Source organism: Carassius carassius, chromosome 3, assembly GCF_963082965.1.
Source record: "Carassius carassius chromosome 3, fCarCar2.1, whole genome shotgun sequence".
Classification (NCBI taxonomy): Eukaryota; Metazoa; Chordata; class Actinopteri; order Cypriniformes; family Cyprinidae; genus Carassius; species Carassius carassius.
The window spans coordinates 42,581,979-42,609,114 of NC_081757.1; the positions used below are offsets into that span (position 1 = coordinate 42,581,979).

A 27,136-nucleotide genomic window follows, 5' to 3' on the forward strand; every position below is an offset into this window, starting at 1 on the left:
ATCAGTTGAATGCATTCTTAATAATAAAAGCAATCAAGCAATCCTAAAATAAATTAAAAAAGCATAATGGAGGACTGACAGACAATTATACAAAATATCAACAGATTATTTCTGCCAATTGGATGCAAGATCACCTACAAAACTGTGTGCTTATTTTTCCACAGTAGACATTTTGAATACATTTCTGTATACTGTAGACTGAAGAAGCAAATTAGTAGCTTTTTTTAGTTATCTTAGTAAATCAGAACCTGCATGCAAATTGCAGCAAACAAATAAAAAAATAAAATAAAAGTCTAAACGTGGCAGCAGACATGCATCAGTGATAAGAGCATTCATTAAGCACTGGGCATTCTGGAAAAGAAAAATACATGCATTTTTAATAATGTGTCATGCATCCTAAATTATATTAATGCATAAAAACACTAAAAGAGCAATGATGCCTCTAAACATGGTAGTAATTCACATCAGACTGTTATCTGCGTATGTATAATAATCATATTTTATAAGGGCACACTTTTCTCTCAAGGTGACTGAAGTCTTCAGTAAGCTATGATTTACCTAAATGAGTGTGCTGGATAACTGTGGGACATTATGCAGTCAACCATGCTCACCCTCGCTTCCCCTTCCTGACCTCATGTGGATAATGGCATCAAACAAAAGAGAACTGAGCCTGGATCAGCTATAATATTCATCCCGAGGGACCTTAAAGCTATAACATTATATAAGTGTACATGCACTTATTTTGAAAAGTGTGTGAAATGTTCTTTGTGTCAAGATAATTCATCATTCAGAGAAATGTTCAGGTTCAATAGAAGTTAGGCTTAACAACAAATTATGTCTCGCTTCGAATCCAGGAGCAGTAATAATAATAATAATAATAATAATAATTAATATTAAATAATGAATAGTTAATGCTATACTTAAAATCATTAGATTACTATATTCCATTTTGCCCATTTTGTGTTGTAAAATAGGAAATGGAAAAACAAACAAACAAACACAAAACACACTAAACCCCTCAAGCTGTGAGAATATGTTTTCCATTCCCTAAAAACACTTTGCTTTAAGGTGTCCTTGTTATGATGTATCTATATATATTTAAATACTGATTAATATTAATTGACAACATGCGTAGGGTTAGGATTAGGGTTTGATTTGAGGTTAGTTGCATTATACATGATTTACTGCAATTACTTCAACATGTTCCAACTTAACACTGTCTCTTAAAACTGCTTTCCAACCAAGAAACTGAACGCTGAAACATCTATCTAAATGATCAAATCCCTGTTAATGAAGACCGTCACATAAAAATATGTGGTAACACTTTACAATAAGGCCCCATTAGTTAAGGTTAGTTAATGCATTAACTAACTAACATCACCTTCTTCAAGGAATAGTTCGCTTTAAAATGACAGTTTTTTGAAAATGTACTCACCATCAGCTCATCCAAGATGTAGATGAGTTTGTTTCTTCATCAGATTTGGAGAATTGTAGCATTGCATCAGTGTCTCATTAGTGGATGATGTGCAGTGAATGGGTGCCGTCAGAATGAGAGTCCAAACAGCTGATAAAAACATCAGAATAATCCACAAACAATCCACATCAGTCCAGTCCACCAGTTAACATTGATTGAATTGATTACTTTTTTTTTCTTTTTTGACTTTTTAACTTAAAACCATTGCTTCCAGCTAAAATAAGTCCATAATCCATTATAATACTTCCTCCAGTGAAAAATTCCATCCCCCGTTGTCCTCTCACATCAAAATCCACCCATATTTTTAGGACTGTTTTTCTTGTAAACCGTATCTGTGCAAATTCTTAATCATGGATTTTTTTTCTTACAAACACACTATTTTCACTTCTCAAGATGTTAACAGATGGACCGGAGTGGTGTGGATTACTTGTGATGTTTTTATCAGCTGTTTGGACTCTCATTCTGATGGCACCCATTCACTGCAGAGCATCCGTGGTGCAATGCTACATTTCTCCAAATCTGAGGAAGAATCAAACTCATCTACATCTTGGATGGCTTGAGGGAGAGGTCATTTTGGGGTGAGCTATTTCTTTGATTTTGTTGTTAGTCAGGTGAGAACCGTCACACTTGTTGTTGATTTTTGTTACTGATTGAGTAAAAATCTCATGCTCTACTTGCCTTAACTGCCATTGGTGGGTTAGTGTTGAGAGTGAGCATGGCTTGTCCCTCCAGCAATCTTCTCATCTCCTCTGTTCACCCTGCTCAATGACAAGACAGGTTTCTTTTGCTTGTCCCGCCCTACCTCTACAGTCCCTCTGTGTGATTGGCTCTGTGAAGTAGCAGTGGCTCTTTGAAGTAGCGAAGAGGGCAAGGACTGGACAGGGCAGATATACAGACAAGGATGGGTGGATGTATTGAATGTTACAGTGTGGGAAGAGTGCTGCGACAGAGAGAGCTGTGATGTGACAAACCCACAGAGGACAAAGTACCTTTTGGAGGTCGTCCTGCAGGCGCTTCAGCATGGCTTCTAGCTGGGACACTTTCTCCTCAAGGTGACCAGGCGAGTCACTGCGAAGGCAGGGAGAGAAAGAAGAACACCAAAAAAAAAAAAAAAACCACAATGATGTCCAGACAAGAGTTTTGGATTCATTCTGATTTGTTTAGTGTTTTTGAAAGAAGTCTCTTCTGCTCACGAAGGCTGAATTTATTTGGTCAAAATTAAAGTAAAAACTGTAATATTGTGAAATATTATTACAAAACTTTTTTCTATGTGAATATATTGTAAACTGTAATTTATTTCTGTGATGTTTAGCTGTATTTTCAGCATCATTCCTCCAGTCTTCAGTGTCACGTGATCTCCAGAAATCAGTATAATATGCTGATTTACTGCTCAAGAAACATTTCTGATTATTATCAATATTATAAATAGTTTTTGCTGCTTAATATTTTGTAAAAATCATGATACAGTGTGGATTAAGTTTAAAATAAATAAAATAATTTAGCGAAGACATAAAATTGATCAAAAGTTACAGTAAAGGCAAGACTGAGCATCAGTAATAATTGTTACAATTAAGCAGCAAATCATCATATTAGACTGATTTCTGAAGATCATGTGACACTGAAGACTGGAGGAATGATGCTGAAAATACAGCTGTGCATCACAGAAATAAATTACACTTTAAAATATATATCAATAGAAAGCAGCTCTTTTAAATGATAATAATATCTGACAATATTAGTGTTTTAAGTGTATGTTTGCTCAAATAAATGATCAAAAGCAACTTATTTCAAAAACAAAACATTTTCAATTATTCTAAACTTCTGACTGGTTGTGTATTACTATATGATATAAATTTTGCATCATTTTCTGAGAAATACACCTGTGTTATTTGGCCATTATTTGAACATTTAGACTTCAAAGTTTTTTCTAAAGTTATTATTTTTCACATATTTTGAGCAATTTTGTTCTTCCGAAGTTCCAAAGTTTAAAGCAAGAAAGTGGTGTATTAAAGTCTGCACACAAATGCAGTAAAAAAAGAATACTGTGAAATAGAATAACAATTTAACTATAGTGTAAAATGTGTTCAAAGCTGCTTTTTCAGCATGTTTCTTAAAATCTGTCAGAATTAAAGTTCTCTTTGAGTTGGAAAGGAACATTTGCTAACTGCCTTGCAGCGTAGTGAATAATCTCATGTCAACGAGTTTTCTGTGTGATGAGTCAGCCTCACCTGTCCTTCATATCTTTGAACCTGGTGTCTGTCTGACCTGACTGCGTTTCTGGGGACGCCTGTGATCCATCTCCTGACCTCCGGTCTGAAACGCAGCAGGAAATGACATCGTTCATATTCCATCTCATCACAGAAAAGTTACCAGACCAGCTCTTCTCAGTGAGTAAATTACACTGACTCACTCCAGCTCACACGTTCACATGTTCAAACACATTTCATCCACTGAAAATTGCCATTTCTCACCTTCTTGAGACAAAGCTTCCAGAATGTTCCGACAGGCGTTGGCCAGATCAGAGATCGACTGCCACTCCTCCTCAGACGAATCTGTGGTCTCTGAGAGGACTGAAATCAACAAAAACACATTGTAAGGTAGTAGTACTTAGATTTATTATTTGTTGGCATTTATGAGAAGTGTTTTTGGTCTCGAAAAGACAACAATTAAAAAAAAGAATATTTTGAATTCAACATTTACCAAGAGAAACAACTGAGGACTATAAATGATTTTTCAAAATTATTGAGTACATTTTACATACTATTGGCACATTTTACATACTACACACCAGTCTTTAGACTTGAAAAACTCATGTTTACATCCATGTGTTACATGCTGTTTCTTTGTAATTAATTGTGAAATTTACTAGCAATTTCTTAGTTAAAATTGTTTATACGCCCTTTTTTTTAATGTAGACAGTCAAATGTGCAACTGTTTGGAGTTTAGTGGAATTCTCTGTTCATTTGTCATGTTAAGACTGAACTTACTGTTCTGTGCATAAACAAATACATTATGGACATTTTTGGATCAGTAGATTCGTTTATGTTTTATATCCTTCTCTGTTCTCTGTTCTGTTCATTCATTCCCATTGGACGTGAAGTTATTGCATCTTTTTTTTCATCCTGAGGGTCTCTGGTTACAAAGCAGACCAATCACAGTTGCTGCGGTCTGTGTAGATGCAACATGAGTTACACTGGAGAGACATATGGCACAGAATACACTTTGAAGAACTTACAGCATGAATCTGATGCAGAAGTGTAAAGAGGCCTTTAGTCTGTTTTTAAATCTGAATATAGTATTAAAAGTTTTAAGGTTGCACATTATTTTACAGTACATGTACTAACATGTACTTATAGTGTACTTACAGTGTATTTATCTAAGAAAGTTCTGGTAACACAAGGTAACTACGTGGAGTAAGGTTAGGTTTAGGGGTAGGTTCAGGGTTAGTACCTAGTTATTACATAGTTATTGTAATTACTATAATAAGTACATAGTATGTACATGAGGAACAGGACTGTAAAATAAAGTGCTACCAGTTTAAAAAATCTTTTTTTTTTCACAGTTTATATGTACGAGTAAGTGGAAGGGATTATTTATGATTTATGATGTATGATGACCTATTACGGAAATAATAGTTTAAAAGAGTGAAATGTAATGTTTTCTGAGACTTAACTGCATGTTAATTAAAGTTAAATGTAAATTATATTATATGCATCATAGTTGAAATGTATATTTAATACAATTAGCTGAACTTTAGAGTGCTTTTTGACCCACTTAAGTAGGACTTAAGCACATCTTTATATGTAATTTCATAATTACTTCTATTATATTTGAAATATGGTTAAAACATTGCTGAATATACAGTTTAAAATATACTTTAAATGTCATTTTTACTAAAACGTGTCATGTATTTAAAAAGTAATGATGAGTTTGCAATTTTGTACATTTCAAATAAATTCACTTTAAATCTATTACTGAAAAATACTATAGTTAAATTTGTAATCAAGTATTTTACATGTGCTTTTAGTATAATATTCAGCAGATTAAAATAAATGTACTCTTTTTTTAATGATTTAAAATGGCTTTAAGGCAACACGTTTGATTTTACATTATTACAAAGAGCACTGTTTAAAAGTATACTTAAGTGTGCTTATAGACATGAAAGTGTCTTTCTTTAAGTCAAGAATAAAAGTTTATTCTATTTTATTAAAAAAATATGATTAGGATTTTAAGTATTCTAAAAGTGCACAGTTAGTACAATTAAGACAAGTGCTTTTTTCGGATCAGTCTAATGCCTATGCCTTTATGCCTAATGGATAAACAGTCAGACTTGTAACCTGAAGGTTGTGGGTTCGAGTCTCAGGTCCAGCCATAGGCGCCGATTTATGTTTTTCTCCGTGGGTGCTCAAGGGCGCACGCCATTTAAAAAAATTAAAAATAGACTAGGCTATTCAAAAAATATTGCATTTCAGAACCTTAGGCTAATGGACAGCGGCCGATACAAACAAACACAACAGCGTCACTTCTCAAAAATACAAACAGGATTGGAGATGAAAAGTTTAACTGACACGTAACCGCTAATGCGTTCAGCTTCTTGGGAAATTAATGTTTTGTAAATATTGATTAAAAAACTATTGCGAAAGGACAGCGTTTCCATTAACCGATTGTTGCGACTAAAATAATGAGTTTCTGGGAATGTCTACCTCATTTATGTTTCGAGGTTTCTTTTGATAGTGGCATGGCTTTTCTTTGAGGTTTTGAATCCATTATTCATATAGGCTAAAAAAATATTTTTTTATTTTATGTATTTAACAAAGAACTCGTATTCTGTCCAAAAGTAGGCTACTTTTGTGTCCATTAGTTTTTCCTCTTTTAAACCGTATATAGGCCTATACTTGAGCAGAAAAATGTTCCCATTTAAACCCTGTTACGAACTTTAAGGAGTCTAGGGAATGTACCGTAACATTTACATATTAACGTATCTACTGCTGGGTATGAAATGAGGTGGAAGAACATGACAGACAAAACTTTGAAAGAGAAAAAATACTGGACGTTTATTCACAAAAAGCCAAAGCCACTAGATCCAGTAAAATAACAATAATAATGTGCGCTATGTACAAGGTGAAAATGTAAACAAACAAACAATAAAATGGGAAAAGAACGAAAGCGGCGCCAAAGGAAAGAACAAAATATAAGAAAACAATCCTTAATCTAAACCTAATCTAACCAAAGCAAAATGTAGAAAATAAACCGAAATCTTCAGTGCAGTTTTTTTATAACAAATCTGTCCATTTTAGTCTGATTAATGATTAGTGATTACGGAAAGCAGTAAATGATTACATACTCGCACGGCACTGTATAGTGGGGGATGGGACGTTTTCAGAAACGCTGTGATTGGTGGATAGGATATGGAACATGCATGCGACTGGTTATGTCACTGTCACTGACAACAACATAACCAATCACAGTGTGGCAGACGCTTCATAGCGCCAACTGCAATGTTTAATTTTAAATAAATGTAGCCTACTGGCAGTCTGGCACTGGCACACATGGGTGCTCATTTTCCGTGGGTGCTGGAGCCCCGGAGCACCCACGGTATCGGCGCCTATGGGTCCAGCAGGAATTGTCATTGGGCAACACCAAAAACAGGTTATTTTCCTAGCTCTAATACTGCAGCTAGGCTTTAAGTGCAGCTAGGCTTGGTTTTTTAATCATTTGCAAATTACTTATAACTGCTGCTCTGCCCAAAATTAGACAAGTAAAAGGTGGTTCCTACTGACAGTCTGAGTTTGTTAAGTATTTACACAGAAGCACATTCATATGCATTTTAAAGAAGGGGCTGGATAGATGTAACCACTCAACAATCAAGGGGCAGAGGCACATAACAGATGGCCCAGAGACACTGTCTTGATTTGAGGCAGTTTAATATCCTTATCCCAACCAGCCCTAGCCTAGCCCCCATCTGTCCGAGCTTAACACTCATTTGAAAATGTCAGTGCCATTCAGGCCATGATTCGTATCTTTTCATGCTTGCTGAATTTGCTTATGGAGGGGAGGCTGGTCGTAGATCAGCTTATTTTTAAACAGGCAGCATTTACACTAAGGGCTCAGAAACAAAAAAGACTGAATGCAGGAGTAAGGGAAAATTAAACCTCCCAGAGGAAGAGGAGGAATGAACCCTCCCTGAAGCTAAAGACAAAAAAATATATGATGAGGTGATGAACAGAGTAAAATACTTGCACATAATTCTTTATATCTGTCTGTCTGTCTGTCTGTCCATCCGTCCGTCTGTCCGTCTGTCTGTCTATCTAATCATCCATAACATAATCCATCCAAATAGGGGAGAGCTGGCATTATCAATAGTAAGTGAAAAGCTGTCGGATTTTTCCAAATTTGCTATAGAACCAGGCTTTGCTTTGATTTCATCTGACAGTCCAAAAGGAAAGGAGAAAGAAGAGTAGAGGCTTGGAGGACAAATGGAGCTGGGTATCATCTGCATAGCATTGGAATTTAATACCAAATTTCGCTCAAAATATGACCAGAAGGTAATAGAAAGATAATTAATAAAAGAGGGGCCAAGACAGAGCCTTGAGGAACACCAATAATAATAGATGAGGAATATTATCTAATGTATCTTTCTATATGTATTTTTCTTATGTAAAATATTCACAGAATGTTTTCTACATTTGTGTAAAAAGACAATTTATCATTAAAATATTCATTAAACTAAAAGTAACAATATAACAAACCAATATAATACACAGAGGTAAATACTGTAGCTTTATTTACTTTCTTTATTTATTATTAAAAGGGACGTAAAATTAACACTTCCCCCCTTTAAATATTACTAAAACTTTTTAATACATAAAAAAATACCACACTAGAATTCCTTTGAACATTTTCAGTAATGGGAAATCACAGTAAGAGCAATTAAAAAAAAAGAAGTTTTAAATTATTTCATTCAGTATGAACTGATTTATAGAAATGAATCAGGAGCATTTTAAGGATGAAATGTACTACATGCAGTACAAAAAAACCCCACAACTTTTGCCCCAAATTTCCATTCTGGATGAGTCAACACTAGTTGCTGAATGTCAGAGCAAGTGTAATAATTTTGTTGTGTGTTTTGTAAATTTTTATACATCTATTTTTAATATGTCTATATAGTTCCTTTTAATCTTTATTTCAGTTTTAGTTGAAATTAATTAAAATCAAATTAAAGTAAATTAAAATGAGAAACATTTATTAGTGTTTAGTTTCTCTGTAACCCTGTGTATATGATCTGTAAAATCTGTTCAGATTTGCACACATTCCAGCCTTTAGATTAAATGAAAGAACTCCTGCTGCTTTTCAATTAGTTACAGAGTTAAACCTCTCACGGTTTAATATATCTAAAGATCCCATCTGTACTTGTGGAAACTGCACTTATAGATTACCAATGAAGTTTTATATGTTTTGAAGCCACACATCATTGTGTAACGTACCTTTATGAAGGATTATTTATTATCCCACTGCAAATAATGGCCTGCTCTAGCAACATGAGTATGAACTTATAACATTAACTACATGAGTCATTTAAAAATAATACATTTAACCTGTAATGTTATTGTGGTAACATTAAGAAACACTTACTCTTAGTGATGGAGTTATGGATGCTCAGAGCTCTGGAGTTTCTTTCTGCATTTTCCATGCAGGCGGATCTCATGGTCACATCACTGACCGATGGCCACTCTTCAGGCCCCTGGTCACACACAGACTAGACAGAGAGGAGGAACGAAACCATCTATGAGTAGACATGGCAGTACAGCGAAAATATCAAACAGCAATCAACTAAATCAACAAACAGATAAATCAAGATAACGTATGATTAATATGAACAGATAAAACGCAGGAAATAGAGGAAGTGAGAGAAAGTGATTTTATGAGGGGAAGAAGGGAAAGGATGAAGTGGGAGTAACTAAAAGGAAGGAAAGAGAGAGAGAGAGTGGGAAACGGATCTGAGAGGTTAAAACCCTTGTGAAAACACAGCAATCTCTTTCCAAATACAGAGAGTTACACAAGCGGATCCAACGGATGCCCTCTGTGTGGGAGACACACACTGAACACAACAGCAGCACATCATGCCATGATTCAGGTGCTTCAATGCATTGTGCTCTTCTAGAAGTGTTCATGTCCTTAGTATTGTTTCTAAGTAAGCTGAGCAAATAGACGTGTACTAATTCACTTGTTTTCACCATGCATCGATTACAAATGCAACTGCATTAATCTTGAAACATGGATTTCATTTGTTTTGGTTGAGAATCGTTTTAAAATGCTAAAATATGAATGAACAATTTTAATTATTATGTCGTCCAAACTGAGAAATCTCACTGGGAAATTTTTTTATGTAAATTATATATATATATATATATATATATATGGAATACTTTCCTAAGTGTGCTTGGCTCTAAAATATTTTAATATGGTCATTAATATTTTAATTAGTTTTTAATATTTTCAGTTTCGACTTTAATTTTAGTTAGGTTTAGTAAATTGGATGTGTTTTTTCTTAAATATGTATATACTGCTTTTTAATTAATTTTTAGCTTTGGTTTAAGTTATTTTAGTACTTAAGTCCTTAAACTAAATAAAAACTAGTTCAAAATACATTACAATTTTTAAATATTTCATTTTTATTTCAGTTAAATTTTATTATTTTAAAGTAATTTTTATGTTTATGGTTTTAGTTTTAGTTAACTATAATAATTTTGGTTCAAAATGACTTTCATTAATTTTTTAGCTTTTAAAATTAATCCTCAGCAATTCACGGAATAATAGGGAATTTTAAATGTGTTATTTCCAGACCAAGAAAACTCTCTTTTTTAAATTAATGGAATATGGAATGATTTCCCAATATTTTATAATAATAATATAGTATTAAATATTTTATAATTTAATAATAATATAGTAATTCGTTTTCATTTTAGTACAGCCATTTAGATTTCTTTTTAAGATAGACATTTAGTAATTTTGCTGTTTTTTTTAGCTCTAAAATATTTTATAAACACATTGCATTTGCTAAATTTCAAAGTACAATACATGGGTTTAAGTTTCTTGGTGCAAAAACATACTTAAAGGGATAGTTCACCCAAAAATCATAATTATGTTATTAATAACTCACCCTCATGTCTTTCCCAACCCGTGAGACCTCCGTTTATCTTCTGAACACAGTTTAAGATATTTTAGATTTAGTCTGAGAGCTCTCAGTCCCTCCATTGAAGCTGTGTGTACGGTATACTGTCCATGTCCAGAAAGGTAAGAAAAACATCATCAAAGTAGTCCATGTGACATCAGAGGGTCAGTTAGAATATTTTGAAGCATCGAAAATACATTTTGGTCCAAAAATAGCAAAAACTACGACTTTATTCAGCATTGTCTTCTCTTCCGTGTCTGTTGTGAGAGAGTTCAAAACAAAGCAGTTTGTGATATCCGGTTCACGAACGAATCATTCGATGTAACCGGATCTTTTTGAACCAGTTCACCAAATCGAACTGAATCGTTTTAAACGGTTCGCGTCTCCAATACGCATTAATCCACAAATGACTTAAGCTGTTAACTTTTTTAATGTGGCTGACGCTCCCTCTGAGTTCAAACAAACCAATATCCCGGAGTAATTCATTTACTCAAACAGTACACTGACTGAACTGCTGTGAAGAGAGAACTGAAGATGAACACCGAGCCGAGCCAGATAACGAACAAAAGATTGACTCGTTCACGAGTCAAGAACTTAAAAAGTTAACAGCTTAAGTCATTTGTGGATTAATGCGTATTGGAGATGCGAACCGTTTAAAACGATTCAGTTCGATTTGGTGAACTGGTTCAAGAAGATCCGGTTACATCGAATGATTCGTTCGCGAACTGGATATCACAAACTGCAGTGTTTTGAACTCTCTCACAACAGACACGGAAGAGAGGACAATGCTTAATAAAGTCGTAGTTTTTGCTATTTTTGGACCAAAATGTATTTTCGATGCTTCCAAATATTCTAACTGACCCTCTGATGTCACATGGACTACTTTGAAGATGTTTTTCTTACCTTTCTTGACATGGACAGTAGACCGTACAAACAGCTTCAATGGAGGGACTGAGAGCTCTCGGACTAAATCTAAAATATCTTAAACTGTGTTCAGAAGATAAACGGAGGTCTCACGGGTTTGGAACGACATGAGGGTGAGTTATTTATGACATAATTATGATTTTTGGGTGAACTAACCCTTTAAGTAGTTTGTCTTCTTCTTACTTAAAAAACATTAGAAGCATTTACATAACCTATCAATGCATAAAAAAAAACTGAATAGAAACAACTGACCTGGAATTGGATCTCATTGTGAATTACATCAAATTTAATTACTTTGAATTTAAAAAGGATAATTTCTGAATCAAATCGAAAACTGTGTGTGAAGGAAGTCATTGATAACTCCTGGGCTGCTAAAACATTCATTGTTTCTGAGCCTACTGTGATCACATGATCATTTCTTGCTTGTCGTGACAATCAGTGCATTCATTCAATAGGCTTTTTCTCCCATTGTCTTGATAAAAAGAGCGCAGTGTGTGCATCAGATACCTGTTGCTCTTGCTCCAGAGGCACTTTGGGTTTGACTGCCAGTATGATGTCAGGGATCTCGTCCCGGGGCTCTCCAGGGATTTCATAGATGTGCCTGTTCACTTTCAGTGCCACGTTATCATACACATGCCTGACAGACAAACACATTCACAGAGGAGAAACATCAGTTAAACAGAATAAATCAAGGTATAATAAAATAGAATAAAAAATTACTACTTTACACTTCACTACTATAAAAAGTGTCTTTTTAAACTAAATAAAATGTTTGTGTTGTCTATTGTGCTTATAAATATGAACGCTTGCCAATTAAAGGGGCACATATTTTTGTACAGTACTTTTTACTGCAATAATAGACTTTAAAGAATATATCAGCTGAATTTAATGTTTTCAGCATGCATGCTAACTGTAAATAATAAATGTATAAGAAGCAATAATATATCCAATGCAATTGGATTACAGAAATTTTAAGTGCTTTTTGACTCATTCAGGTAGGACTTAAGCACATCTTTATATGTAATTTTATAAATACTACTGTTAAAAAAAAATTAAAAAAGCATTTATGTTAAACTATACTTTAATGTCATTTCTACTACTTGTTATTACAAAGTCCACTTAAAAAAGTTGAGAAACAATCTTAGTCTTTACTGTTAACTTAAACTAAAATGATAAAAAAAAAATTTTTGTTAAAATAAAATAAAATATACTGTAGATATTAGATGAAAACTTAAATGTAAAATTGACTTTAAAAAGGTAGTAGTTTCAGTAATGAGAAATTATTAGTTTTAATAATTTTAGAGTAACCAAAAAATGAAATGTTGCCTTCGCAGTTAAATTGAATAAAATAACTTGAAGTACTAAAATTAACTAAACAAAAAATAAGATAAATAGTATTTTTTTTATATATATATATCAAATAAAACATGACAATAGCACACTGCAAAGCTACTTACACTATAATTAACATGCCAACTGAAAATACAAAAATAAAACCTAATTCAGATCTGTTTGTTAAGGAGTACACAGTTTTTGAGTGGAAGGAGATGTAATCTGTATACCCTTCAGTGATGTCCTGGTACGGAGCGTGTGCTTCTAGCGAGTAGCTCCGTGTGAGAGAGACGGGGGTGACTTCAGGGCTCTGGCTCTTCATGTTGTCCTGTAGGGAAGTGGCCCGTAAGAGAGGCAGACTGGGTGGAGAGAGCAGCAAATCTGTTTCCATGGGCTCCGCAAATCCCATCTGCTCCTCGTGTATCACCTTATTTGGAGTTTCCCTGTCTGTCGTCTTATTTTCATTCTGTTTCTTCTCCTCTTTCTCCCCTCCACCGCCATTAACCTCAACTTCTTCGTCGTCATCCAGAACCCAGGCCTCGCCTGACTGTCCCTCTCCGGATTTGCTCTCTGCGTCCTGGATGGCCTTCTGGTAAAGCTCAGAGAAGCTCCTGAACTCAGACAGACACAAGGACAACGGAAAAAGAAAATGAAGAACAACTGAAAGTTTCAACTCATTTATTTCAGCGTACGCATTTCACTGTTATTCATGGATGAAGAGATCAATCCTGCTATTCTGGTGCTCATTTTTTTTTCAAGAAACAATATATAATCAAAGACTTACATAAAGCATGTTGAATAAGTCGCTGTATAAAGAGTTTGAACAAAATGCCATTTTAACCCATTATCTGTGTGTGTGTGTGTGTGTGTGTTGGATGGATCAATAAGCATTATGAGAGTTGAATGACGTCTGTGCAGCTGGCAAAACACTGACTAAAACATGTTCATGTCAATAAAATGAGGTTTGTCCTTCATTTATTTGCTCCCTCCTCCTCTCTATCCATCTGTTTCCCTCCGTAGTAGCATAGTTAAAAATATACAATACAAATGCATATGTACAAATAGATAATTGGATAATAGATAATAAGGTATTAGGTAGACAATAGGTAATTAGATAATAGATCATTCACGAGGCAGTATAATAATTGTGGCAGATGAGTTATGTATCGGACAGATATTATAAAACGTGGTTTTAAAAGTCAATGTATTGTCAGTCCACAGCAATTGCAATCAAGTTTATCAGTCTAATTATTTTCACTACTTAAATTAAAATGAATTTTAAATAGTTTTTGGAATTAAACTGGTCAAAAGTGACAGTAAAGAAAAAAGTAAAAAAGATTCTATTTTAAAACAATTCTGTTTTTATAACTTTCTATACATCAGAGAATCATTGGAGGGAGAAAATAAATAAATAAGCACAATTATTAATTATTGAGCAAAGCAGCATAGCATGAAGGATCATGTGATATTGAAGACTGCATAATGATGCTTAAAATTCAGTTTTGATCAAAGAAATAAATTACAATTTATAATACATATTTAACGTAGTTCTTTTAAATTGTAATAATATTTCACAAAATTACTGTTTTTACTATATTTTTTATCAAATACATGCAGCATTGGTATATGAAATCTTAAAACAAAAAAATATATAAATATTAATAAGTTAATTGCAAAGCAACTGTATATTGTGAGATAAAATGTAACATTACCATTTATTTTTTATTTTTTGTCATGGAAAAATAGAGAGAAAAAACAGAATCACAAGGTGTAAACTGAGAATTCTGAGTTATTATGTTGCAATTCTGAATTGTGAGATAAAAAAAAGATTTTTTTTATTCTGGAAACAATAAAATATATGATTAATTATCCTGGCTTTCAAAAATGCAAAACAAAAAAACCTTTTTGAGCTGTGTTTTTTGATGGCATACACATTATATTAACCATCATTAATTAAATTATTAACAGCACTCCACTCACGGCTCACTATTTTTAACTCTTCAGCCCACTTTTCTCTAAAAATCATTGCAGTGTATGCATTCTTTACTTTATTGCCAATTTTATCCACTTCCTCTGACACACAGATAACCCGTCACCTCTATTACCTGCGTGGTTTTCCGTTCTCGTCTGGAGGAATGACTGTGATGTGGATCTTTTGAGCCGTGCGGAGGAGTCGGCTCCGCTCTTCCAGGCTGAGGTGCACCAGGACCTGCCCACAGAGACGAACCACACGAGCTCCCAGCTGCAGCCCACCGCTCTCCGCGTATCCGAACCGCTGGAGCTCTGTTACAAATCCTTCCTCGCTCATCAGGAAGCCCGGCTGACCGACACCGTCCCGCAGGGGAGTGACCTCACGTGCCTCACAGCCTCGAGTCACCAGCTGCGGAGAAGTTCAGGAGCATCATGTTAAAATGGCACACAGCACATTATAAAGAGCTCCAAGTGTGGTAAAGCTGGACATATGAAATAATAAACCATTAGACACAACGTTTTTTGTTAAGTAACATATTTGAATAGTTGGAGGAAATTAAGGAAATGGAGGAATAAACAACTCAGTTTCTTCATTCATAGACTCAAACTGAGCAAAAAATATGCAATTTGGTGCAGATGCTGAAAGTTGTATGGACAACAAGCTGATGAAATTCTGATAGCTTGTAAAATAAATAAGATAACAGAGTTAACAGTATAGTACATACTTGCATAAAATTATATAAATATCAGACGTCACCCTATATATCCAATAATATTTCTTTTAATACGATATTTAAATTATTATTTTAATGATCCAAACATACAGCCAACCCAAAATATATTCAGACACCTTTTTGCTGTAGACTTGAGTTAAACTGTCAGAACAAATTTTGATAATGCCATCCTTCTGTTAGACTGCCTGTTGAATGAATTCTGTTGAATAGCTGTCAGCTGTACACAATTAGATGATACCAATTTAGGTCAACCAATTACCAACCAATGCTTACTTTTGTTAGTCTGTGGTGTAAAAAGCTTCCATTAGCAATTAAAGAAAAAACACTTCAGCAAAACATGGTCAGGTCAAAGTGTCTGAAAAAAATGTGCTCCCAAATTTAATAATTTTACTCGTAGTCAACTGTATGAAGAATCTTTGGGTATAATATGTCACAGTTTACTATATTTTTGTTATCTTCACTTACATAAATGAACTATAGTGTACTGCACCCACCAAAAAAAAGGTATTTTTTTAACTGGTGTCTGAAAATGTTTTGGTTTGACTGTGTAATGCAATGCAATACAATCATGACTGAGGGTTGAACAAAGAAACGGTACCTTTAGGGGTACAACAGCTTGTTTATATATATATATATATATATATATATATATATATATATATATATATATATATATATATATATATATATATATATATATATATTTGATTTTACATACTTGAATGGCAGCTGAGACTGTGCTTTCAGGACCATGGACAGATCTCATACTAGAATTGCTGGCTTAAAGTAATTCAATAGCCAACAACTTTCATAAACCAGCACAAAACAGGTTGCTATTGCTACAAGATAATCCTGGGTAGTGGAAAATGCTCTGCCATTCTCATGAGGGATGGATAATCTTTCTACACTTTAGACAGGACACAAATTTGTTGTTTTCCTTTATATGCGACAAGTGTTGATAGTCACATTTGTTTATATGTATATGCATACATATGAGATTGCTCTTTTCTGCGTCTTCCTGGTCTGTGTTTTTGATCTGCACTTTCTAGACTCGTTTATGAGATGTAATAGCACCCCCTAGCATATAACAATGAAAACATGGAAACCCGGAAAATTACGTGTTTGGCGGGGAAAGATTTAAACATGTAGTAGTAGTTTCTTGTAAAACATACTCCAATATTCTTTGTTTTATTCATATATTACAGTAAATCTCACCTCCAGCCTCTGGACAACCTCCTTGATATCCTCAACTTGGCTTTCTGAAGTCGTCACAGTCACCGCCTCGCCTCTCTCGTAGAAGATATCCAGCGAAGGGCCACCCTGAGCTCCAGACTCGGTCACGGCCTTCCAGCCGATCACATCGCGGCAGCAGCAGTTGAATACGACAGTTCGCGTGGATCGCTCTATGAGCACGACTGACTCTGCTGACACGCCAAGCAGACAGGACAGGCTCAGACCGTTGCTCTCGCCACCCTGAACAGCGGTGATGGCCCACACTAAAGCACCAGCGCTGTGAAGCTCCGCACCTTTCGCTCCCTTCAGCTTCTCCTTGCGCTTTCCGCCCAGCGACAGCAGGGGGAATTTGGTGGAAGAATCAATGGGCGTTGTGGTGACGTAGTTCTCTGCCAGGTCTTTTAGGTACTCTTGCCGCGTACGTGTGGCCATAGAGCGAAATTTCTCTGATTTCTCCGCAGCATTCTCTGCGTTAATGGCTTTGGCGAGGAGAAAGTCCCGGAAGGCAGGAGAACGTGGGAAGCGTGCACCTTTAGGGAAGAGAGGACCAAAGAGAGGGATGTCCTTGGAACGAGTTACTGCAACTCTGAGAAGGGTGGAGATAAAGACGCGCTTAATTTTATTTGTAACATTTTAAGTTTTCTTTTTCTTCAGTGCTTTTTGTCTGCTGTCTTACCTGTAATATGTGTTTTCAGTGCAGGGCTCGTGTACTTGGACAATGATGAACACATGCTGAAAGTGAGAACGGATGGTTTTGGGGGTGAAAGGTAAAGCACCTGGCTCCTGGAAGACTATTGTGACGATATCATTCCCTATGTGCCTCTTCCTCAGCAACTAGAAGATAGAAAGTGAAAAAGACATAGAGAAACTTTTAATTCTAAATGTAGTGACTTAAATGAAAAGTGCAGTATGCTAAAGTCATCAGAACGTTGTGAAAAAGAAGTTTTACTTTGCTTAGTTCTTAGTTAAAAACTGTACTTGAAGATAATATTTATGAAATATAAAGTCACTTAAGTGATTAAGTAAGTTAACACAGTTAAGTACACTAAAAAGCATTTTTAATGTCAAATTAAATCATTATGTTTTAACAATATTCATGCTTTAAAGAAGTACACTTAATTTGATGTGTTGACTAACATACTAAAGAGCATGCAAAGTACTAGAATATCTTAAATCACTGCAATTAACAAACGTTCATATATTTTAAATGTACTAAATTGCAGCTTAATCATTACAAATGGGTGATTACAAATACATTTAAATACATGACATACAAGTTTCATTAAAAATTACAGTATATTTTATACAGTATATATTTTAGTTTATCATAAATGCTTGTCAGTACATTCAGCAGTACTTTAACCATATTTCAAAGATAATAGAAGTATGAAATTACATATGAAGTGTACTTCAGTCCTACTTAAGTGAGTCAAAAAAAGCATTTTAAAGTTCAGCTAGTTGCATTTAATATAAATTTGAAACTAAATAATAATTAAGATGCAATTAAGTGATTGAAAGCATTATAATCTGTTCACACTTAAAAGAGTCATGAACTGCCTGTTTTTTTTTTTTTTTTTTTTACTGTTCTCTGAGGTCCACTTATGATGTTATCAGTATTTTGTATTAAAATATTGATTATGTAGAATCGGTGGGTGGGGCTAAACAGGAAGCAATGTAGAATCGGTGGGTTTGGCTAAACAGGCAGCGATGTAGAATCGGTGGGTGGGGCTAAACAGGCAGCGATGTAGAAGTGGTGGGTGGGGCTAAACAGGCAGCGATGTAGAATCGGTGGGTGGGGCTAAACAGGCAGCGATGTAGAAGTGGTGGGTGGGGCTAAAAAGGCAGCGATGTAGAATCGGTGGGTGGGGCTAAACAGGCAGCGATGTAGAATCGGTGGGTGGGGCTAAACAGGCAGCGATGTAGAAGTGGTGGGTGGGGCTAAACAGGCAGCGATGTAGAATCAGTGGGTGGGGCTAAACAGGCAGCGATGTAGAAGTGGTGGGTGGGGCTAAAAAGGCAGTGATGTAGATTCAGTGGGTGGGGCTAAACAGGCAGGGATGTAGATTCAGGCATTGATCTTCTGCTGAGGTGCTGTTTATCCACACTATTACATTATAGAGTACAGTCCTCAAGCTGTTGTTTGGCAGACTTCCTTCAATATGAACTGTTTTTAGACTAATGAGAGTTCTGAAACTTAAATTATGTTTTTATAGTACATCAACGTAGAATTGGTGGGCAGGACTAAACGGGGCTAAACCTCTTATTTGTCAAAAATGTTGGTTTCTCAATTTGTGACCCTTTTAAGTATACTCTTATTCTGTAATAAGTATGGCTTTTCTGTGCACTAAAGTATATTTCTTTTGCACAAGGCTAGACACCAGGTGTTTTACACATGGATATCTCAATACTTATACTATTGCTGATTTATATCATTGTGCTGTGAAATGTATTAATTTTTTTTTCTTTCCAGAGATATACTGTAAGTTGTGTCTAGGTTCCTGTGGATTACCTGTTGTGTATTGTTGGCTGTGTATGGAAGCATGGTGGAGACATGGAACATAATCTCGTAATCCTGGTAGCGAGTATACAGTGAGTGTGTACCAGTGGAGTCGGCTGCAATTAAATAAAAGCATTAAAAACAATAATATTGTACAATATTATTACCATTTAAAATAATTATTTTCTATTTGAATATATAGTAAAATGTCATTTAATTTTGTGATGCAAAGCTGAATTTTCAGCATCACTACTCTAGTCTTCAGTGTCCTTCAGAAATCATTCTGATATGCTGATTTACTTCTCAAATCAGCATAAAAACTCATTATTATCAATGTTGAAAGGAGTTGTTTTGCTTCATATTTTTGTGAAAACTGTGATTTTTTTAGAATTATTTAATGAATAGAAAGTACAAAAGAACAGCATTTCTTTTAAATAGAATTTTTGTAACACTGTAACATCAATCTATCATCAATCTATCAATCTAATACATTTTTGCTGAAAAGAGAGTTTTTAATTTCTTTAAGACAAAATTTTACTGATCCCAGACTTCAGTTTATGTGCAACCACCTACATGTGAATTTGAATTTAACTTTTTGTGGAACAACTATAAAAAAGAAAAATAAATATAGAAATTACATTCTACTTAAATACAACACATGCAATACAGCTAATACTATTGTAATATGGTGCAATTATATGAAGACTGACTGCATGTTGATTTTTGGTCTCACTTTTGGTGTCTAGTTGAGCTCTGTATTTCTCCCAGCCCTTAAGTCGTACTCGCTCTCCAAGGAGGTCCAGAAACTCATCAAACTCTGGTCCGGCGCTCTCATTGTTATACATATCCTCTTCGGTACTCTGTCCTGCTCTGCAGTACATAATGCCCACCTTATGCTGGAAATTCAACTTCAGACATATAAAACACACATTAACAAAGATGAAATTACAGCTACTTCTCCAACTTGATTTTTACACACGAAACATCATTCTTCCTCATTTTGTAATGAAGTCAGTTTCACATTGCATGCACAAGTGTAAGAGGAGCAAACGTGTTACTACAGAAGCAGGCTTTTACAGTCAGGTCCATATACTGTATATTTGGACACAGGCACAATTTTATTATTTTTTAAGTTACAGTTATATAATGATTATGGACCTAAAGTGCACACTCTGATCTTTAATTTGAAGTCTGCAATTCAATTGTTATATTTCAAATCCATTGTAGTGGTGAATAAAGGATAAAGCACAAAAACTAGGTTTATGAGACTACTAAAATAAGAAGCAAGGCAGAACAGCACTTGTCGAGCCAGTTCACGTGACTCTGTCTTTACAATAGAAGTTGCACCAACTATATACACACATATATATATTTACAATATAACATTTAAGGATGTTTGTTGCTACACTATTTCTAGCAGCCTTTTAGTGACTGTCAGCAAACCCAAGCTGTCAGTTCTGCAGCTCAATATCACAGCTCTTACCCCCTGCTCGTCCAGCTTGAGGAGCGTGTCTCTGACTTTAGGGGATGTGGAGGCTAGTCTTAGGCAATGTAGGTTGAGATCGGGCAAAATAAACTCCAGCAGTCTCTTGGGTGAAAGGCCGCGTGGTGTGGTGTGGCGCGCTGCGGAGGGAACGGACTCCTCCAGGATCGAGCCTCTCAGGGTCTTCAGCTGCAGAAAAACAGCAGAGACCAGATAACTAATGAGTGCAAAACCATAATGTAGATTTAAAGCGGTCATAATATATCATATACATTTCTGATATTTATTCTCTGTAGATTGATTTACATGACATTTGAATCTTAAGTCAGAATTCCATCTTTACTTTTTAAGCAAATAAAGCGGCTGCACCAAATGTGTGTATGTATTTATTTATTTACTTTTTTTTTCTCACTTTCAGTTTCAGTTTCATATCCTCTTATACTAAACAGTATGAGCCATAAAAGCCTGATTTATCAATTATAATAATTTGTTTAGTAATGTAAATGCATTCATAAATATATTAATGTAATTAATAATTATTAATAATAGAATGTTCAAATTTTGATTTAATAAAAAAGAAAATGAAAGGGGAAATTTATGCAAAAAAACATTCTAGTGATCATCTCATTCATTCCAAACTTAATCAAAAGCAGGAAGAGGGTGGAAAATTACATAATCATAATACAAAATCATAAGTTTTCTTGTAGATATTAAAAGCATTGCATTAGGAATGGACCTCAAAGAAAAAATAAAAATGATATATATATATGTGTGTGTGTGTGATATTATTCCGTTAAATTAATGCATGAAATGTTTAAAAATCATTAATGACATATATGTGTGTGTGAGAGTCTTGTATTTACTTCAGTGGTCCTGAAAATGATTCTGTAGTTGTACTGGGACCCACTTGATCCCTCTTTTTCCTCCCTGCGGAAACTGACGGCCACCGGCCCCAAACGCTCGTCCATGCCAAAGAAATTCTGGTGGTCTGGAATAAAAGAGGGGAATGAAGATTTTAAAGGGGTGATAAAACACGATTTCACTTTTCTAACTTTAGCTAGTGTGTAATGTTCCTGTTTGAGCATAAACAACATCTGCAAAGTTACAACGTTCAAAGTTTTAAGCAAAGGGAGATATTTGCTTTTAAAGAAATCCATTTCTAAGGACTACAGCAAACGGCCGGTAGGGACTACACGACATTCCTCCAGGGTTGCTGACGTCACTAAGCCCAAAACCCCTCCTCCGAGAATAATAAATTAGGGGGGGCGGGGTGGGGAGCGAGGCCATTTTATATTGCTGTGGAGATTGAGAAGAGTTGTTGTATGCTGGAGTGTCATTGCCGCGATGCCGACGAAAAGCTATTATTTTCATCCGGATTGCAGGTCCACTTTGTTCAGCCTTCCTAGGGACGGGGAAGTTAGGGATCAATGGTTAAAATTTATTTTTAACTCGGTCCCTCAAAATTATTACCCAAATCTCGCTCTCTGTGCTGCTCATTTTACGGAGGAAAGCTTCCACAATCTTTGCGAGTTCAATGCAGGATTCGCCCAACGGCTTGTCCTGAAAGAGCAGTTCCAACTTTAAAAACAGAAGCTGTTTACGGGCCACAACCTGTAAGTATGACTTATTTTTCGTCGATGTGTTTTACTGTAATAGTTTGTATTGCTTATTGTACATTGTATCAAGGAAGTGAACAAATAACAACGCTGTTTGGCTCAGCAAACCAGTTTGTTAAATGCTCATTCATGCATTCGACAAACCCCTAATGTTAGAGCGTTTATGTATTGTTTATCTACATGTTTGTTTATCTGCAGGCATGCTAAACATGGTTCTGTGTTTGATTTGGCTACTATAGTAAATCCAATGTTTAGTGTTCGTTTTGGGTTAATAGTTATAGTGACAGATATTTGGCTATAAGCGTTCTAAAAATACAAAAGTAACGATTCCATTCAGTACCGATCTTCACTCTTTAATCAAAAAAAATCCCTTTGAGGACTAATATAATTTGTTAGAACAATTATATGAAATTCTTGCTTATGAAGCTTATTTTTTGTGGTCCAATGATTATTATCCAGTAATTAATTTTTTCCTACTATTTTACATGACAAATGTATGTTTTAAGCTGTAATTTGATCATTGATTACATATTGTCGTTATTTCTTACAGACAACATCTCAGCAGGGTTCGAGTTCCCAAGAGCTCCCCACTTATCATATGCAGTTCTAGTACATATTGTCTTTTTTTATTATATTTGTTATACCGGCTACTGAAACTTATGTGTATTAGAAAGTGGCTTATGTTTCTCACTGTAAAAAAATTGTAATAGCATGACAGATGGTTATGAGTAATTGTATTTTTTACTTTTTGTACTTGTAGGCATTCAGGCAACATATTATGGTCATGATGTGGGCACCCAAACAACTGACATGTTTCCTGATGTGCAGCTGTCTTCAACACCAGTAAAGGGCTCAGTCTTCAGGCCCAGTAAGAGACCTCGTCTGGTGTTAGATGAGGAAGAAGAATCAGAATTAAATGTCGAACCCACCGATTCCACATATAACCCAGATTCTGTTGTTACTGAAGAATCCGAATTGGCGTAAGATATAAATACATATTTACACACTTTTTTACCAATACATTTGTGTTTAAAAAAATATATAAAACATGAAAGCAACTTCCTAATATTTATTCTTTTTATATTGCCTTAAGATAGATCCACAGCCTGACCACAGCAATAACAAATACATTGTTTTTGAAAGCTGTCTTCGAGAGCTGTTTGTGTCCTGTCCAATTTGTAAGACAAAGTGTGTTGTCCAGAGCAGACGAAGGGGGACTTTTGTTGCATTCACCCAGCTTTGTGAAAAGTGTAACTACTACAGACAGTGGCAGAGCCAGCCCATTGTAGGGAGTACCCCACTTGGAAACCTGCTATTGTCTGCTGCAACGTATTTTACCGGTGGATCTTTTAAACAACTAGAGAAGGTATTACAATTACAATAAAATTCACAAAAAATACTGTGTTGTTTCATTATGTATGTACTGTATGATTTCTATGATTTCTATGTTAATAGATTTTCAAGGCCATGAAGCTCCAGATGATGCATTTCGTAACTTTTAGGATTCATGCCAGGAATTTCATTGAGCCTACCATAATACACAAGTGGAAGCAAGATCAACTGAATCTTATAAGACAGCTGCAAGAGGGAGGAAATGTTGCTGTGGCTGGAGATATGCGTGCTGACACGCCAGGTACGTTTACAGTATATTAAAAAAAATCACGCCGTTTATTTTATAGTCTTTGAGTTTTCCTAAAATATTATGATACTGATGTTCTCAGTAATGTTCTATATATGATTATGATGTTTACAATAGGACACTCAGCAAAATTTGGCAGCTACACCATTATGCACATGGAAACCAACAAAATTCTGCATCTTCAACTAGTTCAGGTTAGTAATTAAGCATTTAAAAAAATTATTTACATTTTCTTTTATCTGTTATTGTTTATACTCTACTCTGTTTATACATTTGAAATGTTGTGTACCCAACAACAGAGCAACGAGGTTGGTGGAAGTTATCATATGGAAAAGGAGGGATTGAAGCGTTGTCTCGATAAGCTCGAGTCTAATGGTTTAGCTGTTGACTACATCGTCACCGATCGCCATCCGCAGATTCAGAAGTACCTGAGGGACCGCAATATCACTCAGTTCTATGACGTGTGGCACTTTGAGAAAGGTAATTATTTATCTTTGTATTATTAATTGATTCTTATTCAGTTAATTGTTCAACCTAACATGTACATTTTTATTTTTGTGGTAATTTGACTATCTTGAAATAATGATTGTACAACCAAGCTTTTACTTTGTACAGGTTTATCTAAGAAACTTGTCAAACTTTCAAAAATGAAGGACTGTGAGGTGCTGAAAAAATGGTTGCACAGCATCAAAAACCATGTTTACTGGAGTGCGATTTCCTCTGAGTCTGAGCCAGAAAAGGTGGCGAAGTGGAATTCACTGCAGAACCACATCCAAAATGTACATGTTCATGAGAACCACCTCTTCCCTAAGTGTGAACACCCAGACAAAGTTTCCAGGGATCCAAAAAAATGGATCCAACCAGGTATGACTGTATAGAGAGACAAATGACAATAAAATGACAGTAAACTAGTAAAATTTTGAGATTTTCTTCATATTTTATCTGTTTGGTTACAGGATCAATAGCGCTCCATAAAGTGGAAAAGCTATTATACAACAAGAGAGTTCTCTAGGATATAGAAAAGCTCAGCCACAACTTTCAGACGTCATCACTGGAGGCTTTCCACAGTCTGATTTAGCGTTTTGCCCCAAAGAACGTGATTTTCCCTTTCATAGGAATGTTGTGCAGGTAATAATCTTTGACATATTCAGTAATATTTATAAGCATTGTTTCTAACAATTGTTATGGAAATGTTTTTTTTATTCATTATTTTATTAATATTAATGATATTTCCCTATAATAAATAATGTTCTTTCCTAATAAGGAAGAAAAAGGTTAAATAGGTTAGGAGCCTTGCCTGTGGCCCTACAGTATGTTATCTATGTTATGAGTAGCAGAGATATGAAGAGCTATTAAGCCTCCCATCTTGGCGAGCACTCTCACATTCTCTTGACTGACTGTGCGACTGTGAGCCTTTCTTGCAAGAAAGAAACCATTATAATCATTGATTGAACATTTGTCTCTTATTCTGAATTGTTTGTTTATTTGTCACAACACAGTCTACTAATCTTCATATTTTATGGATTGTGCACTGATTACAGGCTGTATCTTGCAGCAATGCACTATAATGAAAATGCTAACCGTGAGCAGGCAACAACAACTGAAGGACAGGCTGTGTATAAGATCGTTTTTCCAAAGTCCAAAAAAGGGGAATGCACAGCAAAGCCAGTGAAAATAGAACCAACATACAGTAAGTTTGTTTTATTAACAATAATATATAAAAAAAGCTATAATAAAATAAATATAAGCTTACAAAAGATATTTATAAATATTACACAAATGTTAATTATAAAACAAAGGTAGATTATTTATCAGTAATTATGTAAAACCATAGAGTGACTCAGTATTCTGTTTTTTACAGACTATGTGGATGACCTTATGAGCCTTCTGTTACATAAAGTCTTTGTGGACCCCAAGCCATATGCGGAAGAGCTGCATGCAATCCCCATTCCACCTCCTCTGTCATCACAGTATGAAAAACCTTCCAAAGAAGAGGTGATTGCCCAGCGTGTGTCACGATTCAGTCGAGGGGTGGCCGGAACCCAACATACTGTCCCGCTGGATCAGGAAACTGTAGACGGATCCGGTTAACAACACATGAGGGGATGACAACCCTCACACTACGTCCTAGGTAGCCCCAGCACCAGCTGACAAAGCTGCGATAGGCCAGATAACGGAAACGCCTATGGCAGGAATAGAAAACCTCAATATTGTGTATAAAACCAGTGGTATATTGGAAACATGTATATGTGATGTGAAAATATGTTTGATAAAAATGTATATTTTGATTAGTTTTTGTCTTTGAATAACTATATAGTAAATATAAATGTGTAAATATATATATTTTGTATCTATTGTCTTTTATTTATGTTCTTTTACACAACATAATTTCATAAAATTTAATAAATACTTACTCCTCTTCATTTCTGCGTCTCACTGGTCCATAGTCGGCTCTGTAAATATTATTGATATTTTGCAAAGTATACGGATTTAAGCAGTTTGGTTCAAAACCTGGATGCTCAACCATACATTTAGGAGGGTCTGGAACCTCCATCATTCGTTTTACAACCTAAACGGTAATGTAAGACAATGAGAACATACTGTACAATTAACCTATGTTCATCTTTTAAATATGAAAAAAGAATAATACAGAACTATTAACACGTTATGCATAATTTTGGTAATAGCTTATTACACTACCTTCTGTATTTCTTTGCAGCAGATGTTTTCCTCTTCAATTGGCATTTTTTCACAGTTATTACATGTACACCTAATAAAATATATATATATATTTTAAATAAAAAAGGTTCTTGAATACACTTTTGTTAATAGACAAACACTTATTATTGTTATAAATTAAACATCAACTATTATAATTAGTACAATTAAATTACAGCGTATCTAAAAAAGTATTAGATATCAACAACAAAAAAACATACCATTCTGAAACGTCATTTAAACGCCGTTCTTGAACAGGTTCTGCTCGTTCATCTTCATTAAATTTTCTGGGTCCGATTCGGGCTCAAATTGGTATGGTTTTATTGACGCCATTGTTTCTAAT

At 35.0% G+C, this 27,136-nt stretch overlaps 2 protein-coding genes and 1 long non-coding RNA gene across 7 annotated transcripts in view; 2 read left to right on the plus strand and 1 right to left on the minus strand.

Annotated features, from left to right (window-relative positions):
- The window catches only part of LOC132115358 (26S proteasome non-ATPase regulatory subunit 9-like), a 110,894-nt gene that overhangs the window by 53,817 nt on the left and 29,941 nt on the right, over positions 1 to 27,136 (plus strand). The gene's annotated exons all lie outside the window — the stretch shown is intronic.
- zmp:0000001168 (signal-induced proliferation-associated 1-like protein 2) overlaps positions 1 to 27,136 on the minus strand; it is a 53,713-nt gene that overhangs the window by 2,304 nt on the left and 24,273 nt on the right. For 3 of the 5 annotated variants that reach the window (XM_059539223.1, XM_059539239.1, XM_059539231.1), the window contains 14 exons: positions 21,684 to 21,808; positions 20,821 to 21,009; positions 20,071 to 20,245; positions 19,350 to 19,453; positions 17,517 to 17,674; positions 16,823 to 17,426; positions 15,008 to 15,282; positions 13,133 to 13,513; positions 12,078 to 12,207; positions 9,107 to 9,230; positions 3,946 to 4,044; positions 3,703 to 3,787; positions 2,464 to 2,542; positions 2,153 to 2,348 (listed from right to left, as the gene is read on the minus strand). In XM_059539223.1, coding sequence (XP_059395206.1) covers positions 2,172 to 2,348; positions 2,464 to 2,542; positions 3,703 to 3,787; positions 3,946 to 4,044; positions 9,107 to 9,230; positions 12,078 to 12,207; positions 13,133 to 13,513; positions 15,008 to 15,282; positions 16,823 to 17,426; positions 17,517 to 17,674; positions 19,350 to 19,453; positions 20,071 to 20,245; positions 20,821 to 21,009; positions 21,684 to 21,808 — 2,705 coding nt within the window. In that variant the 3' untranslated portion in view covers positions 2,153 to 2,171. The remainder of the gene's footprint in view (positions 1 to 2,152; positions 2,349 to 2,463; positions 2,543 to 3,702; positions 3,788 to 3,945; positions 4,045 to 9,106; positions 9,231 to 12,077; positions 12,208 to 13,132; positions 13,514 to 15,007; positions 15,283 to 16,822; positions 17,427 to 17,516; positions 17,675 to 19,349; positions 19,454 to 20,070; positions 20,246 to 20,820; positions 21,010 to 21,683; positions 21,809 to 27,136) is intronic. The other 2 variants (XR_009427521.1, XM_059539247.1) reach the window with 2 other exon arrangements.
- LOC132115340 (uncharacterized) lies at positions 23,561 to 24,251 on the plus strand. The gene is made up of 3 exons (XR_009425475.1): positions 23,561 to 23,802; positions 23,892 to 24,069; positions 24,193 to 24,251. It is a non-coding gene; the product is annotated as an uncharacterized LOC132115340 (long non-coding RNA).